Source organism: Sebastes umbrosus, chromosome 2, assembly GCF_015220745.1.
Source record: "Sebastes umbrosus isolate fSebUmb1 chromosome 2, fSebUmb1.pri, whole genome shotgun sequence".
NCBI classification, from domain to species: Eukaryota; Metazoa; Chordata; class Actinopteri; order Perciformes; family Sebastidae; genus Sebastes; species Sebastes umbrosus.
Window position 1 is genome coordinate 32,944,130 of NC_051270.1, and position 15,855 is coordinate 32,959,984.

General features: G+C 39.4%; 1 protein-coding gene across 2 annotated transcripts in view; it reads left to right on the forward strand.

Annotated features, from left to right (window-relative positions):
- Nucleotides 1-15,855, forward strand: part of LOC119476003 (A disintegrin and metalloproteinase with thrombospondin motifs 7) — a 104,888-nt gene that overhangs the window by 40,370 nt on the left and 48,663 nt on the right. For both annotated transcript variants that reach the window (XM_037749173.1, XM_037749179.1), the window contains one exon: nucleotides 8,098-8,242. In XM_037749173.1, coding sequence (XP_037605101.1) covers nucleotides 8,098-8,242 — 145 coding nt within the window. The remainder of the gene's footprint in view (nucleotides 1-8,097; nucleotides 8,243-15,855) is intronic.

A 15,855-nucleotide genomic window follows, 5' to 3' on the forward strand; every position in this document is an offset into this window, starting at 1 on the left:
TTGGTCTGGAGGAGCTGCAGCATTTCTTTTCTGCACAAACGTCCACTGTACATTCACTAGATATTCTCAGAGCTAAACTAACTCTTCTGCAGTGAGGAGTGAGCGCGCGGTCACGTTTAGAGGTGGAGCGAGCTGAGAACTCGCGCGCTCTCTGAGCGAAGGCAGGCAGGCAGAGTTGGAGAGGCAGCGGCCACACGCGAACGCGCATATGTGAGCGCGCATGTGTGACGACCCGCTACATTTATGCGCGTACAAAGTTACAAATAGTCCCTTTAATTTTGTCAGCTCTTTTTAAAATGTAATCTTAGTCTTAGTCATGTTTAGTTATTTAAGTCAAACTTATTTCCCATAAGATTTTATTAGGGCTGCACGATTTAGAAAAAATATATAGCTATAACTATACTGATATTGCGATATGATTTGCGATATTAGAGGGAATGATTATTCAAATTTTCACTGAGAAACATATTAAAATGATTGTGGTGTGATTTTTGTGGGGATCTGTACTAAACAAGGACATCTCTGCAGCACCACAACATTTCATTTAAAATGATATTTTTACACACATTTCAACTTTAACAAATATTGCTATTTCCTCCTCATCCTGCAATTCGAAAATTGCAGTAGGCCATATTGCAATTTTAATAAGAAATGTGATTAATTTTGCAGCCCTAGATTTGATCTTATCATTATCTGATGAAAAACACAGGTTGAATGATTAAGAATGCAGCTTTGCAGTTACTCCAAGTCTTACTGACTGCGCTCATTAGTGATGCGCGGTTCAGTCGCACCCACCGGTCCATTATTAGAGCCAAACCACCCGCCCAACATTTAGAAATATTCATTAATCAACTATTCGACCCAACCCGCAAACTGCCAACTTTATGCATTATAGTAGCACAATCAGGAATGAGGTGAGAGACAAGAAGGACAGAGATGAACTGAGCGCTGCAGCGGTGTGTGTGTGTGTGTGTGTGTGTGTGTGTGTGTGTGTGTGTGTGCTTGAGACAGAGAAAGTGGAAGGAGACGAAAATAAAGAAAGATTTTGGTAAAGTCTTGTCCTTTTTCGTTAACTATATTGCGTGCTTGATTGTGACCCTTGGTGTTTAATTTGCATTTATTGAGCTTTGTTACACATGTTATAAAACCAATTTTTTCCATGCAATGGTCTGAACGACTGGAAACAACGTGCTAATAATTAGGAAATGCCTAATTTGTTTGTTCATTTTACAGGAGCTTAGGCAGTCTAAATTTCACCTTTCTCACCTACTGACTCTACAGTTAGATAAAACTACACGTGTATACAGTATATCTGTGTGCTTTACTATGTCTATTAACAGTAGAGTGTGTGTGTGTGTCAACTATACAGTCAGCTACTGTCTAAGACTTGCACTGTGACTCTGGCTTCAACAGGACATGTGTTGAATGTCTGAGATATTTCACCATGCACTAGTTGCCCCAGTTTCTCAGCTCCAAGCATCTGGAATTCATTTAGTGGGTGTTCAGCTACTTGACAGCATTGTAGCTTCTTGACTCCAGTGCGGAAAAAAAGGGCCGCGGGGCGATATTTACTCTTGTGGGAGGTCGCTACACAAAAGCCACTAGTTTGTGTGTTTGCGTATGCATGTCTGGGCGATGGTAATTAAAAAGGAGACAAGAGAGTTGTCACTTAAAAGCACCGTTTCCCACACATTTTTAGTCAAAAGTTTGTATCATAAGTAATCCTTAATCATAGTAATCTCTTCTCGCCCTTATTGAGGGTCACATTTGTGCTTTTAAGTGAAATATTGTCAACAACTTTTGGAAAGATTCCCATTAAATTTGGTGCAGTAGCTCATGTTCCCCACAGGTGATTCCCTGACTTTTCATCTTGTGCCATTATCATGTCAAAATTTTATTTTTTTTCCCAACTGGTTTATGACCAAATGCCTCTAAAGCAACCTCAGCTGTCTTTTGACCTCTGCGTCTAGCCAGCCACTCCAAAACCACTAAATCTCTGTTGATCATTTTCTTCACACGAGACTTGACAACTGATATTTGTCTTCCCATCTCATTGCTCTAAATGCCAGCGTTTCTCTCCATTTTCCCTGTTTTATCGCTCTCACTGACTGCAGCACAAGGCTTCTATTGTATATGGCTTTAGTTGTCCCGCAGGCCTCCACTGCTGTGCGCTGCTTCAGAGGTTTGGTCTGTAGGTGTTGTTTTATGTGGAATGTGCAGGGTCACACTGAGCTGAGTGGTTTAGATATTATCACATAGATGGGCTACTCATAAACAGAGAGAAACCCTTTAATGTCCAGAGGAGAATTCCTGAAAGGCCACAGAGGCCAAGTTGAAAGAAACAAACAAAAAAATAATTTCATGTTCGTTTAATTGCTGCGTAGAGGAGCCACAGACGCAAAGAGCCTGGAGATATTTCACACATAATGTAAAGTATTTCATCACAGCTCATATAATGATTGTAAATTAACTTTGAGGTGAACGTATTCAGGAAACAGTTAATTAATTGTTGCAAACATTTCCAGGAAAGTTGGCTTTGATAGCGGCCGCAGTAGAACCTCTGAGCTGTGATTCAGCGCCGAGGCACTCATGGAGAACATTTTAATTGCTGCTGTTCAATAGTCAGTGTGAGGTCATCTCAAATGAACTATTTTGTTAGTACGTGCTAAACTATCAGCTTCTGGAGTCAGAGCTGTATTTTTAAATCTGATGTATCTATCTTTTTTATTATTTATGTTAACTCATGAAGGTAAAACATTTTCTAAAGGCATGTGACTACAAATTTGTGTTAAGGCGTTATTATTGCATTAACTTTGACAGCCCTAGATAGAACATATATTATTTATACAGTACTTGATCTTTAAGCTTTTCTAATCATATTTTTATATTTACAATGGATGAATTTAATTTATCACCCGATTCTACAGTTCTACGGAGCGTTTTAGCATCTTTCAGCGCATTGTTTTGGTTTTTACGGCCTTGCGGTTTTTGCTTCACTCTCACCTCATCAGGGTGTTTTCAGATGCAGCAGCCAGTTGTTTTCACCACTTATTCCACTGTACACAACCTGCTCAGCACCAAACAGCAAACAGACACAGTTAGCGACTAGCTGGTGAACATAGTGGAGCTTTTAGCAGCTAAAGAGCCAGATATTTCCCTCAGGAATTAATAACCAAAACAGGGCTTAAAGAGAAGTGAATATTGGACTTACATTCGTCAGGTGTCAAGAAACACGACTCAATACAATGCTAATGTTTCTCTGCATCTGCCAGATGTGTAAATAGGCCATATCAACGTCACAAGATGGTAATATGTTAAGTCTACAGCTTGTTGCGCTGCCTCCAAATGGCAAGAAAATGATTACTGCCTGTTTAAGTAGTTTCCTTAATGTTTTGATTTCTTCCAGGTGGCGTAATTAAAATACGCAGCATCACAGTAATATGGTGTTTTTGCGTCACATATGGAAGACATTTCTTTCCACTTTGCTGGATCAATGATAAATATGAGAAGGTACATTTTGCTCACATTCAATATAACCTTTTGATCGCCGCTGTACGCACATAATGAGGGAAAACATCCTGTGCTGGTTATTAACGTCTTTGTTAAGCGGCACAGCCCAAGAGGTTTATTTAAGAGTAACTCCATCACTTGGTCAGACATTAGATTTAATGTATAGGTGCTCTCTGTATGCTCATTTTCAACAAAGGCCAAAGGACTAAGAACATCTGCACACTTAAGTTTGCCTTCACTTGGGCTCATTCTTCCTCACAGGTGTGCAGTGCAGTGACTCAGTGTTGGCTAAATCCAGAACATGTCAGCTTTATCCAGACGCATTTCTCCTCTCTATGAAAACTCTGTAACACGGTAGTGCTGTCTGTGAATCTGACTTCATAGTCATTGAGGACTCTCAGTGTGAGCTCCAGCTAGTTTTCTGTAATTTATTATCTTATGTTACTGCAGATCAGCACTTATGGATTGACTAAAGCAAAATAAACTACAACTTGGACATACTGTGGGCATCTTCCCTTGGCAGATTTGGTAATGCAGCTTTATATCAGCTTGGCTGTATAACATCATGAATGTGATTGAAATTCATATCACAGAGCTCACGCTTGTTCACAATGCAATTACCACAGGATCATTACAGTCCCATGAGAGCAGCCATCATTATGGATGATTGTGTAATGACATCCTCAAAAAATCAAATGATTCGTCTGTACATCAAAGAACTTTGTTCTTTCTTCAAGATGACAGTAAAAGTATTTCACATGGTGAGGCTTTTGATGCCAGATGATTAGCGCCTCACGCTTCTGCTTAGGAGGAAATTAATTAATGAATTAGTTAGATAACAACTAATTTTTGTTATTTCTTATCAGTTTTTGTAAAACATGCACTCTGCAAGTTATAGATAATTCAATTATTTAGTTATTTTCATTGAGTTCTCTTGTACACTTGGGGTAATACAGTATGGTGTATATAGATTTATGTCTTATTTTTTTTAAAAGATTATGTTTTTGGGCCTTTATTAGAAGGATGACAGCGTAGAGGCAGACTGGAAAAGGGGGGGGAGAGAGGTGCATGACATGCCCGAGGCTGGAATCTAACCCGGGACGCTGCGGTTATATGACACGTGTTGTAACCATTCGGCTACCGTCGCTTTTACCTGTTAAGGGGGAGTTTTTTTCTTGCCACTGTTGCATTACAATGCATGCTCATGGGGGATATCTTGTTGGGTACAGTCTAGACCTGTTCTATAGGAAAAGCGTCTTGAGATAACTTCTATTATGATTTGACGCTATATAAAAATTAATGAATTGAATTGAATAGGCCATCTTATCATTTAATTGCTCATTGCAGTCCTGCACAGACACAGATACAGGATGTCTTTCTTTCTTTTTGTCAGTGCATTTGATTTATTGATTTCTGTTGGAATTTAAATGAGAATTTCAGCAAATATAAAAAAACATGTTTTGTTTAAGAAGCCCTAACTTTAATAGTAATAATATATTTTAACAAAATACTAATTATTGTGAGTGACAGAATTTAACATAATGGCTATGGTAATGATGGGTTGCTATAATGAGACATTCATCAAGTATTTAGCGATGACCTTTCTGTAATCCGTCCTCTGGAAGTCATTTAAAAGTGATAATGACATTATATCTTTCGCCCAAAGCTGAAGAAACCAGTCAACCATTTTCAGACATTGTCAGTCCAACCATCCGTGCTGTCACAGTCGGTAAAACTATTTTCAGTTCAGCTGTGCAGCAGCACTAATAGCTGTGCGGCAGCACTAATAGCTGCATCGCTATAGAGCCCAAGAAATCAGACTTAAGTAGCTGCAAGGGTGGCACAAACTGCACTGACTAACTATCGTCATGTCATATTATTAATACTGAAATGTAGAACATAAAACTATGTATATGGACTAAATGATAACACTTGATAAGTTGGTGATGAAATTCTCTTCAAATAAATTTAAATTAAAGTGCATTTACAAGTCACAGAATAACAATTCATCTATATTTGTGGGTCACAGTTAAAGCTGCAGTTGGTAGAATTGGAGTAAATATGGTTAAAAAAAGTTATTTTTATAAAACAGTCCTCCGGTGCTCCTAATGGTATCTGCAAGATTTCACAGACCGGAGGAAAACAACCAATCAGAGCCAAGCTGGAGCCTTGCCGTCTCTGAGCAGCTGTCAATCACTCACAAACTCTGATTAAACAGTCAAGCTAGGCAGCGCTGATTAAATATGAATCAATATTCTGTTACTGTAATGCATATTTCTCTCCTCAAATGTTTTCAGAAACATCTTGTAGTGTGCTGTTTAGCTGTAAAATTAGAAAGTTTGCTCCGGCTGGTGGGCGGTGCTTGGTATTTCCTGAACTTGAGATCAGTTCAGGAAATATCAAGCACCGCCCCATACAGTGAGCATTACAGTAACAGAATAGGGATTCATATTTGATCAGCGCTGTCTAGTTTGACTGTTTGATCAGAGTTTGCAAGTGATCGACTCCTTGCCTCCGTTGAATGAACGTTCAATAGGAACGCTCTCTCTCTGAAATGACCTGTGATTGGTCAAAGTCTCCCATCACGGACTGGAACACACTTGAATTACAATATGCTGAAAGGTTATTATAGAATTTTTGCCCAATGATGCCAGAAATATACTGCCTACTGCAGGTTAAAGCAATCAGTTTCAGAGTCCTGTCCACTGGAACAAGGAGTTGTTCCTAGTTAGCAGGTTACAAATCAAAACATTGGGTATTTTTACATGTTATAAAATCATTTATATGTTTAATTGATATCAATTAAACTTGTTCAACTGTTTTAATTTGTCTTGGCTCAAGCACCCACTTTCTGCGACACGTGCCTCAATCTGCAGATTTTAATTAGACAGATACTTTTAATGTACTTTTGATTGAACATAATTGCTATACACTTTGTCTTCATGTTTTCTTATTTGTGCGATCGTACCTTAAATGATTCCAGCCTGTTGCGTCCACTTGATAAATACTGCACGTGTGTTTCGGGCAGAATGTGCGACAAGCCTCAGTAAATTTGTCCCTCTATTTTTTATCGACTCAATGCATTTTCTATAGCACGCTAAGAATTACTTACTCTCAGTAATTAACAGGAAATTAATACAGGAGAGTTAGACGAAGAAGCTTGTTATTTCTGTACAGTTGTACACATGTTTCCATTCCACTTGTGTGAGAATCTCTCCTCACTTGACATAGTGAAGTGAAAACAATTATATTCCATTCCACAGCCGACAAACCTATGAATACAACACTATAATACAGGTCATTGATTTTCCTGGAAGAGTTCATTGTGATAAAACAGATTCAGAATACAGTATTCACCCTGGTATTTACATAATATACAAAGACACCCATACTTTGTGTCTTTGCGTGCTGTGGGAGGACAAGAGGTATTGAGAGTTGTTCTTAGCAACGAAAGCCGATTTAGACTTAGGTATTTACAACAGGCCAGTCAGTTTAATTTATACCACATGTTGAATGCATTTTCTTCCTTATAAAATATTTTAAAAAATTAGTTTTTGAAAACTTTGAAACTCACATTGGTTATTTTCAGTTTTTTTCCCTCCCATTGCTGGCACACTGCTGCGTTTCTTGGCGCGTTACCGCCACCTGGAGATAAGTTGAATAGTGTGAAACCAGTGGCGATATCTCAGGAATGCTTAGAGGGAATTTCTTCAAATTTGGCAGAAACGTCCACTTGGAATCAAGGATGGCCTGATTTGATTGTGTTCGTCAAACGTCAAGGTCACTGTGACCTTACTTCCATCCCATTGTTGTGATATCTCAGGAACGCCTTGAGTGAATTTCTTCAAACTTGGCAAAAACATCCACTTGGGCTCAAGGATGAACTGATTAGATTTTGGACCTTTTGACCTCAGAAAACACATTTTTGGCCATAAATCAAGACCTAATTTTCTAATTATGACAATTTCCCACAAATGTCTAATAGAAATAGCACGTAATGCAATTTTTTGGACAGACATGGATGTAAAAAATTGACTAGTTGGCGGAGGCATACAACCACAAGGTTTTAGTTTTAGTTTAGTTTCCAGTTTTGTTAGTGAATATGCAATACTAGAGCTGAGCATAAGGATATTTAGTACAAGGATTACTGAACTAATTTGGTGTTAAATTGGTAGTTTAGATCATTTCTCAACTGTTGATCTACTGCACTTCCCTGATATTATTTTGTAGTCAAACACAAAGGCAACATGGTCAGCATTTCTCGGATTACCGAAGAAGATTGTTGTTGCATTCATTTCTGCTATTTATTCCAAACAAACTCTGTTGCCTCCGCCAGATTCTCGAAGTCCATTACAGTCAGGATACAGGATACTTCCTGGTGAAGACCTGCCCATCTCTAGGTGTTAGGAATGCAGTCCTTGTAAAAGCTTTCATGATTGAAAGTCAACTGCAGAAAGAAAAATGTATTTCGATTAAAAATGTTGCAGAATGTCACTGTGAGAATATAACAAAGAAACCTTTATAAACTGTGCTCACCAAACTCTTTTCTCTTTGTAACCATCCACCCCCTCCTGCCGCCCCTCACAGTCGCGGCTGGGGCTGGTGCCTTGATGATGCCCCCATGAAGGATAAGCTGTCTCTGAACTCGGTGCTTCCTGGTGTTCTGTACAGCGCTGCCCATCAGTGTCGGCTGCAGTATGGATCTGGCTCCCTGCTCTGCGACGACATGGACGTAAGACTCTTTATAATGACAAATACATTAAAATAATCCATACAAAGCCATATACAGTTGTATGGAAAGCATGTGGATCTCCTGTATTCTCCTTCTTTTCTTTCCTCTGCTATTAACTTGTGGACAGTACACTTATGTCCTCATATGATGTTTTCTATTGTGTCCTGTCTTGTTTTTCTCCCACATGTCCTTGCAACAAAATGTGTTTGCTTTTGATTTGACCTGACCTTCTACTCTGAAAGCTCACAAAACATGTTTCTTTTTATGCCCACTGCCTACAATATTGTTCCCTGATCCCATTATGCTTTATTTGCTGTTCAAACTGTGCCCTCTAATTATTGTACCAGATTCTTCACAACACAACAACACAACACCAGTAGAACATCTAACCCTCTGTATAATAATTAATGCACTAAACCTACTTGAAATTATTGGGACCCATGCTTTACTGTCCTTAACTGATGTTCAATTCTAGTGTCTTTTTAGGAGACTATTAACTGTCATAAAAATATAACCCCAAAAAGGACATTGGCACTACCTTTATCAAACCAGAGTAGTGTCTGCAGGTCTTTTCAGGGTGCATGCAGCATACAATAACCTTCAATAATAAAGTAGAGCAGTATATATGTATCTTTAAAGGTGAGTGTATCAACATTTCTCTTATGGATTATGGTGGCAGGACAGTGAGCAGACAATGTTCAAAGAGACTTTAGTAAGGAAAACAACCTGAAACAATAAAAGTATAGGGCACAAAAATTGGTATGTGAAAATCCCATTCCCCAGTGGAAAGTACATCCGTACAACAACCAACATATTGGTTGTTAAAGAAAAAAAAATGGTAGCCTGAAGAAGCAATCTGAGTTATTGTGGGAGTTATTAGAGTTATTGAGTTTTCCAATGTTCTGAAGGAATCCAGGACACAAGTTTTGAATCCTGCAGGAGGTCACTTCACTATTGTAATGAGTCTTTCCGAATGGCTTCTTCAATCTGCTGAATTCATAACATGTGCTATATGCACTGAGATAACCCCTCTGTCTGGTCTTAAAGCCCTTCTGAAAATCTTATGCCCTGCGGCCACATTGGTCAGTGACCCGCCCGCACTGCCTCAGCTGATTTCTTTCCTGTCAATATGTTTTTTTAGACACCAGTGTCTTTTACTGGGTAATATCAAATGAAACACTGTGCATGTAACCAGTGGTGGGTTCGATTTAGAGCCTGGTGTGAACTGCTGGAAAATTGGGGTATTTATGACGATAGTTTGACACCGGGCGCAGCTGCGCCGTGTTCCGGCTGCGATGGAGCCACCTGAGCTGATCGTTGCCACACACTGCTTTTCCTTCCACCACACGCACCGCAGCGCGTCCCAGAGGCGGCTCTCCACTCTGCTCTACTAAAAATAGTATATTTGCAAAACGTTCTCATCTTAATTCGTCACATACGGCTGCTTTGTCACACCCCTTGGCGTCACTTTAGGTTTAGATGAAAACTACACGGCTGGGCTTAAAACTACTACGTTTGTTAAGTGAAAATGAAACTGAACGTTATGAACATGGAACATGAACGATCAGCTGATTGTAATGTGAAAGTGAAACGTAACACACGGGGCTCGAACAGCGGTCTCCTGGATATAAGCCTTGTGTTTGTTGGACCCATCCACCGTCCCTCCTGCCGTGACAAAGCCTCTGTATTTGATGTCCTTGGAATGACAACAGGCGGCTATTTTTGATGGAGCCGTGAGGAGTTTCTCTTTTTGCAATTACACGGATGCACACAAAACCAGCTCCTTCTCCTTCTACCCCCCTCTGTAGTCTTTCAAGTAGGAGAAGAAATGCGAGCCTCCTCCTCCTGCTAACAGGCACTGCATGTGAAATAGAGATTTGAAATAATTAGGAGAATGAATGTATTTTTAAAAACTAAAACACAGCCACAAATCTTTGGTCCATGTCGTTCATAACTGGACGTTTAACAGCTTTAACTTTGTCTGTAGGCTACAGCACAACAAAGTAGGAGATGACAACAATTAACAACTTACAAATATTGGTAATTTGTAAATAATACCAAAAAATCATTTTGTGAAATAAACATTTTATTTATTTATTTCACTGATAGTTATATAATATATTAAAAATAAAATCATCCTTAACCCTTCAGTTAGATTCATTATTTCCATGGACTTTATCTGATGGCCTTGCTGCCCCGGCATTTGACCTTTGTGCCCTCAAAAAATTGACAACAACTAAGGCCAAGTAGCCATGCTCCTACAGGCCTGGCTTTATGGATTATTTAATATGTTCTGGGACTGAGGGCATCTTTTGTTTTTTATTGTGGATTGACAACAGGAACGGTGTCAACAGACCTGCTTTCACAACCCTCTGAACTTTACTGTGTGGTCATCAGTCATGTGGTCATTATCGACCCACACCTGCTGGCCAGCTCCACAGTGAATTATGTCTCCAGTGTTCCAACCTCGACTATAATGATCCCAGTTATTGTACTAAAGGTTTTGAATCGAGACTGGGACCAACACATCCTTCTTTACCAGCATTCACTAGACAGTAACTGCTTGTTACTTATAGGTTCAATAAATCCTTGTCTTATAATGGTTTACCAGTTATAGAGTGGACATTAGGGCACTCTGTGCTATTCTGTCATTAGCAATTCATAAGAATGTTAATTCAGATGACACCTTAGATTTATCAGTGATGATTTCATCTCACAGTCTCACCATTGAGATGTAACGTATCCCATTTTTATTAACCCAGACTGGATATGACATGGAGGAGAATTGTAAATGAGTTATCCTCAAAAAGATCTAGTTTGTATGACGTGTTGTTGGACCTCGTCGGAGGGCTAAAGTGTTTATAGTTGTTCTGAACAGCCACACTCGGAGGACGAGTGAAAAAAGCCAGCCGTCAGAGCTGACATGGTTTACAAGATAACGGGGCACCTTTTCAGACGCTCACTCCTGGCAGACCTTCATAATGTTGCACTCTGATGTTCGCATGAAAAATGACGTGGCTGTGAATGTCGGTTTCGGAAAATTAAGGCGAGACACCCCAGGCAAAAACATAGTTTTTTTATACACTGGTCAGTTTTGTGATTTTGGGCTATTTTGCTTCCATAACATGTCTTCTTTCAGACTACTGGAAATAAAACATCCAAAATACACATTTAGGTGTTCATTTTACTACTTTGTCTATTTGTGTCTGTAGATTTCTCCTATATTCACCCAAAGTTAGCATTAGATAATGCCTCATTTACATATTTAAACATAAAATTTCAGAAAACTTGTAATACAACAAAATAATTGTCTTAATGTACGTCATCTAGTGGGGAAGTTTCATGGTCGTATATGTTAGTTAACATTTTGTATTCACTTGCGGTGTCTCCCCTTAAGGAAATGGTCGGACACAGCCCCCTCCTCTAATCCGACATTGGAAAGCCGTTGCGGTCTGGGGTTTCAGAAGCTATTAAACCGTCTGACAAGCGGGTCTGATGACGCATACTGGAGCCTTAAGGGCCCCATGTGTTTTTCTAACAGCCCACTGGTTTCATTTTCCGTGCTGTATCTGTAAGCACCCCTCAGCATGGCCAGACAGAGCTGACATCCCTTTTTAGCACAGGAAACTCCCCTCTCTGCATCCATCAATCGTAGAATTATGACATGAGCTGGATTTAAACTCACTGCATCAGCAAAACGCTCATCTTACCGCATAGCTGGTCGTGGTTACACGGGTCACGCATGGCGGGAGGACATTACAGCGACTGGTTTGAGATTATGGAAGATTAACAAGCCGATGATTAACGATGCTTGAAGCAGTCTCAATCATTCGAGCTCACTGCTGAAGAATCTCATAAACTTGGCGTGGTTGAAGTATAGAAACGATGCACACGCAGGATTTGCATAGCTTGACACCTTTAGAGGAGTCTTTCCTGTAGGCCACCCCCTCTGTCGATTAATCAACTAATAGGTCGTTTTGGTCTTAGTCGGCTAAGATTTCTTTAGTCGATTCGTCATTTCTTATGCTTTTTTTCACGCTGAATGACTTATTTCCAGGAAACTTCTCTGGTAAACACAAGATTTAAAGTGGTGCTTTTGTGCGATTCTTTGTGGAGAAACTCAGTTTTACAGATCTGTAGATTAAATCAACTAATCGATTAGTCAACAAAATTGTATGAGTGTTAGTCGACTAAGAATTTCTTTGGTCGAGGACAGCCTACTTTCCTGTGTTATGCATGTTTGAGTAAAAGTATTGCAGATTTGATTAAATCCTCTCTGCCTTCAAAGCGGTCTGTCTGTGTATTATGTCTGGAAGCAGATCTGAATCATCTATCTACAGTTCATCATCAGACCAGAGCAGCAGGACTGGCACAAAATTGGAGACCACACACGTGCATTTTTCCAACAAAGCAAAATAATTCCTCAAGCATATTGTCTCTATAAATAGAATTTGTTACATGTGCAGTTTTTACAAGCACCCCCCAGGATAGAAAAACAACTGTGGGATGCGTACACATTAACAATTTCCTAGTCACTTAGTTTCTTGAGTTAAAATGTTGAGTGGCGCCTGTTTCTTTTTTATAGCACGGTAGCAACCTTGAAGTTTAAAGGTACCCTGTGGAGTGTAAACAAACAAAATTGTGTTAACATTCATTGTGTCTCACCAAAATGAATGATGTGCTTCCTTTCGCTTGACTGACGTGCTGAAAGTGCTTTTTATTTTCCTCATAATGTATTTGGAAAGACATTTTTTTTTTGTAATAGTTTAAAATCGGCGAAAGGACATAAAGTCATTTGATAGACACAACCTCTTCTTTCACCTTCTTTTACGTTCATGTTTCCTGCAGTCGGCAGGAACGTGTATCTCAACGACCCCATGCTGGTGCACATACAGTAAATGTGAGTCAGCGTGCTTGTAGTGCATCTGGTACAAAATGTGGACCAGCTCATGAAACATTGTCCCATAGTGCCACAAGTGAACAAAATCTCCATGAATTTCTAATCACAGTATCTCCATTAAAGTCCTTATAGGTCCCCTATCTTCTGTAATAATATGTTTTGTAATAAACATAAACATAAACATATTTTATATAGAATTATAGATTTCCATATCAATGACAAATATAGAAACATGGATGGTTTCAAGCTAGGTTACCTGAAACAGTAAGAATAGTTTATGCCAGTCATTCCCAAAGACTGGGTTCGATCCACAGGTGGGTCACAGGAGATTTTATTAGGGTCACCAAATAAATAGCATTTATTGCGATTTATATCTGCAGCACGCCTTTGAGTCACATTCAGGGAGCCTGAATGTTGGTATTGTTCTGATAACTGTAACCTACTTATAACATTGACTCTAATATGAAAGGCTACTCTATTTGTTTTACTGATTTTACTGACTTTTTGAAATTGTTGTGCTGCCATAGACATGATGCATTCTCTTTTACGGACACTGAACAGAAATGATATAGAACAACACGTGTCTCTTTATCCAGGCAGCACACAATTGTTCGCTGTCCATTGTCAGAGATACTAGTTGTGAATTCTGACCTTCTATTGAGTGCTGCTATCGTTCCATGTTTGACCTTGAACACAAGGTTGCATTGACAACAGAATAGAATAGAATGCCTTTATTGTCATTGCACACATTGTACAACGAAATTTGCTTTGCAGCTCTTAAAATGTCATATTCAACATTCCTCACACATGTTGACACACCACACACAATCGCACACCTGCCATAGTTATACAAGACACTTTTTTTAAAAAGAAGTAAAGGTGAAGTATCAATAAATAGAAGTAACATATCAATACAAAAAGATAAATAAAAGTGGCAAATCCAGCACTTGTAAAGACATTATTGCACGTATACAGTTATTGCACATAGTTCAGCTCAGTGATGGCACTGAAATGAAAAAGGTTTTTGAGCCTGGACGTGCGTGTCTTTAATGCTTCGTAGCACTTTCCAGATGGCAGCAGAGAGAAGAGATGGTGGTTGGCAAGGGCGCCTTGATGCTCGGGCTTACCAGGGCTGAAGCTGGATTGGCCGATGAACGGCGGGGAGGGGGTGTGAGAATGAGAGTATCAATTAGTCAATCGATTAAAATAGTTAATCGTGATTAATCGCAAATCAATCCCACATTTTTCATCTTTTCAAAATGTAACTTCAAGGGAGATTTGTCACGTATTTAATACTCTTATCAACATGGCAGTGGGCAAATATGCTGCTTTAGGCAAATGTATGTATGTATATATATATATATCACTGGAAATCAATTAACAACACAAAAAAATTACAAATATTGTCCAGAAAGGTACTGCATTTAGCATAAAAAATATGCTAAAATCATAACATAGCAAACTGCAGCCCAACAGGCAACAATAGCTGTCAGTGTGTCAGTGTGCTGACTTGACTATGACTTGCCCCAAACTGCATGTGATTATTATAAAGTGGGCATGTCTGTAAAGGGGAGACTCGTGGGTACCCATAGAACCCATTTTCATTCACATATCTTGAGGTCAGAGGTCAAGGGACTCTTTTGAAAATGGCCGTGACAGTTTTTCCTCGCCAAAATTTAGCACATGTTTGGAGCGTTACTTAACCTCCTTTGTGACAAGACATTATGACATGGTTGGTACCAATGGATTCCTTTCTAGTTTCATATGCCAGCACCTTCACTCTAGCTTTAAAACTGAGCCCTCTACAACCTCCGAAAGATTGATTGCGTTATTGCATTAAATGAATTAGTGGCGTTAAAACGGATTTGCGTTAACAAGTTATTTTCGCGTTAACTTTGACAGTCCTAATTTAAAAGTTTTCTGAATCTGCCCTATTGATTTACAGAATATGATTTTTTTCTTGCCAAAGGTTGCCAGAAGAATTAAATGTTAAGACGAAGGCTGTGATATGTGTAAATAATAAAATAATTATTATAGCAAGTTTTGTTTTTAAGCTTTTTGGGTGTTATCTAGGCTAAAGTAATAGTAATGGTCCAAAATGATGTAAACTTGCATAGTTTTAGGTCAGAAACTGGGGATGACCTCCAAACCCCCACCCCACATATATACCGGTTCTTTGCCTGTGATGTTTGTAGGTTTTTAATTGAAAAGGCTGATCTTCTTCTGTCCATTGATGGGTGGTCCTGAGTTAAAGTTGCCATGGCATATTATGAAGGGAAGGAAGGGCCTCCAAAACGTCTGTAGCCCCGGGGCGTGATCCGAAGATGTCTTCCAGTGAGGACAGGGGAAATCTGATTATTTCCTGAGCTGTGTTTATGACTCTCTGGAGAGCTCAGTAGCCTTGTAGAACAGCCTTCTGGATGAACGCACGAGTCAGTGCTACATCTGATTGTTTTGTGTCCTTGGTTAAAGGGATTGTTGAAGTTGCTCGATACTCAGTTAGTTTGGGGATTTGGAAGGGTTTCTCTATTGATTTGTTGACTTTTTTGTGTGAGATGCAGCCAGCGGAGGATGTCAGGACAAGTCGTGATAAATCCCTGACATGGTGGCTCAGCTGGAAGGCTTGGGAGAATCACATCCAGGTTGTGAGCCCTTCAGATCAGCTTTTTAGAAGCTTTCAAAATTGGTGTGGCGTGTGGCGACCAGTCACTGT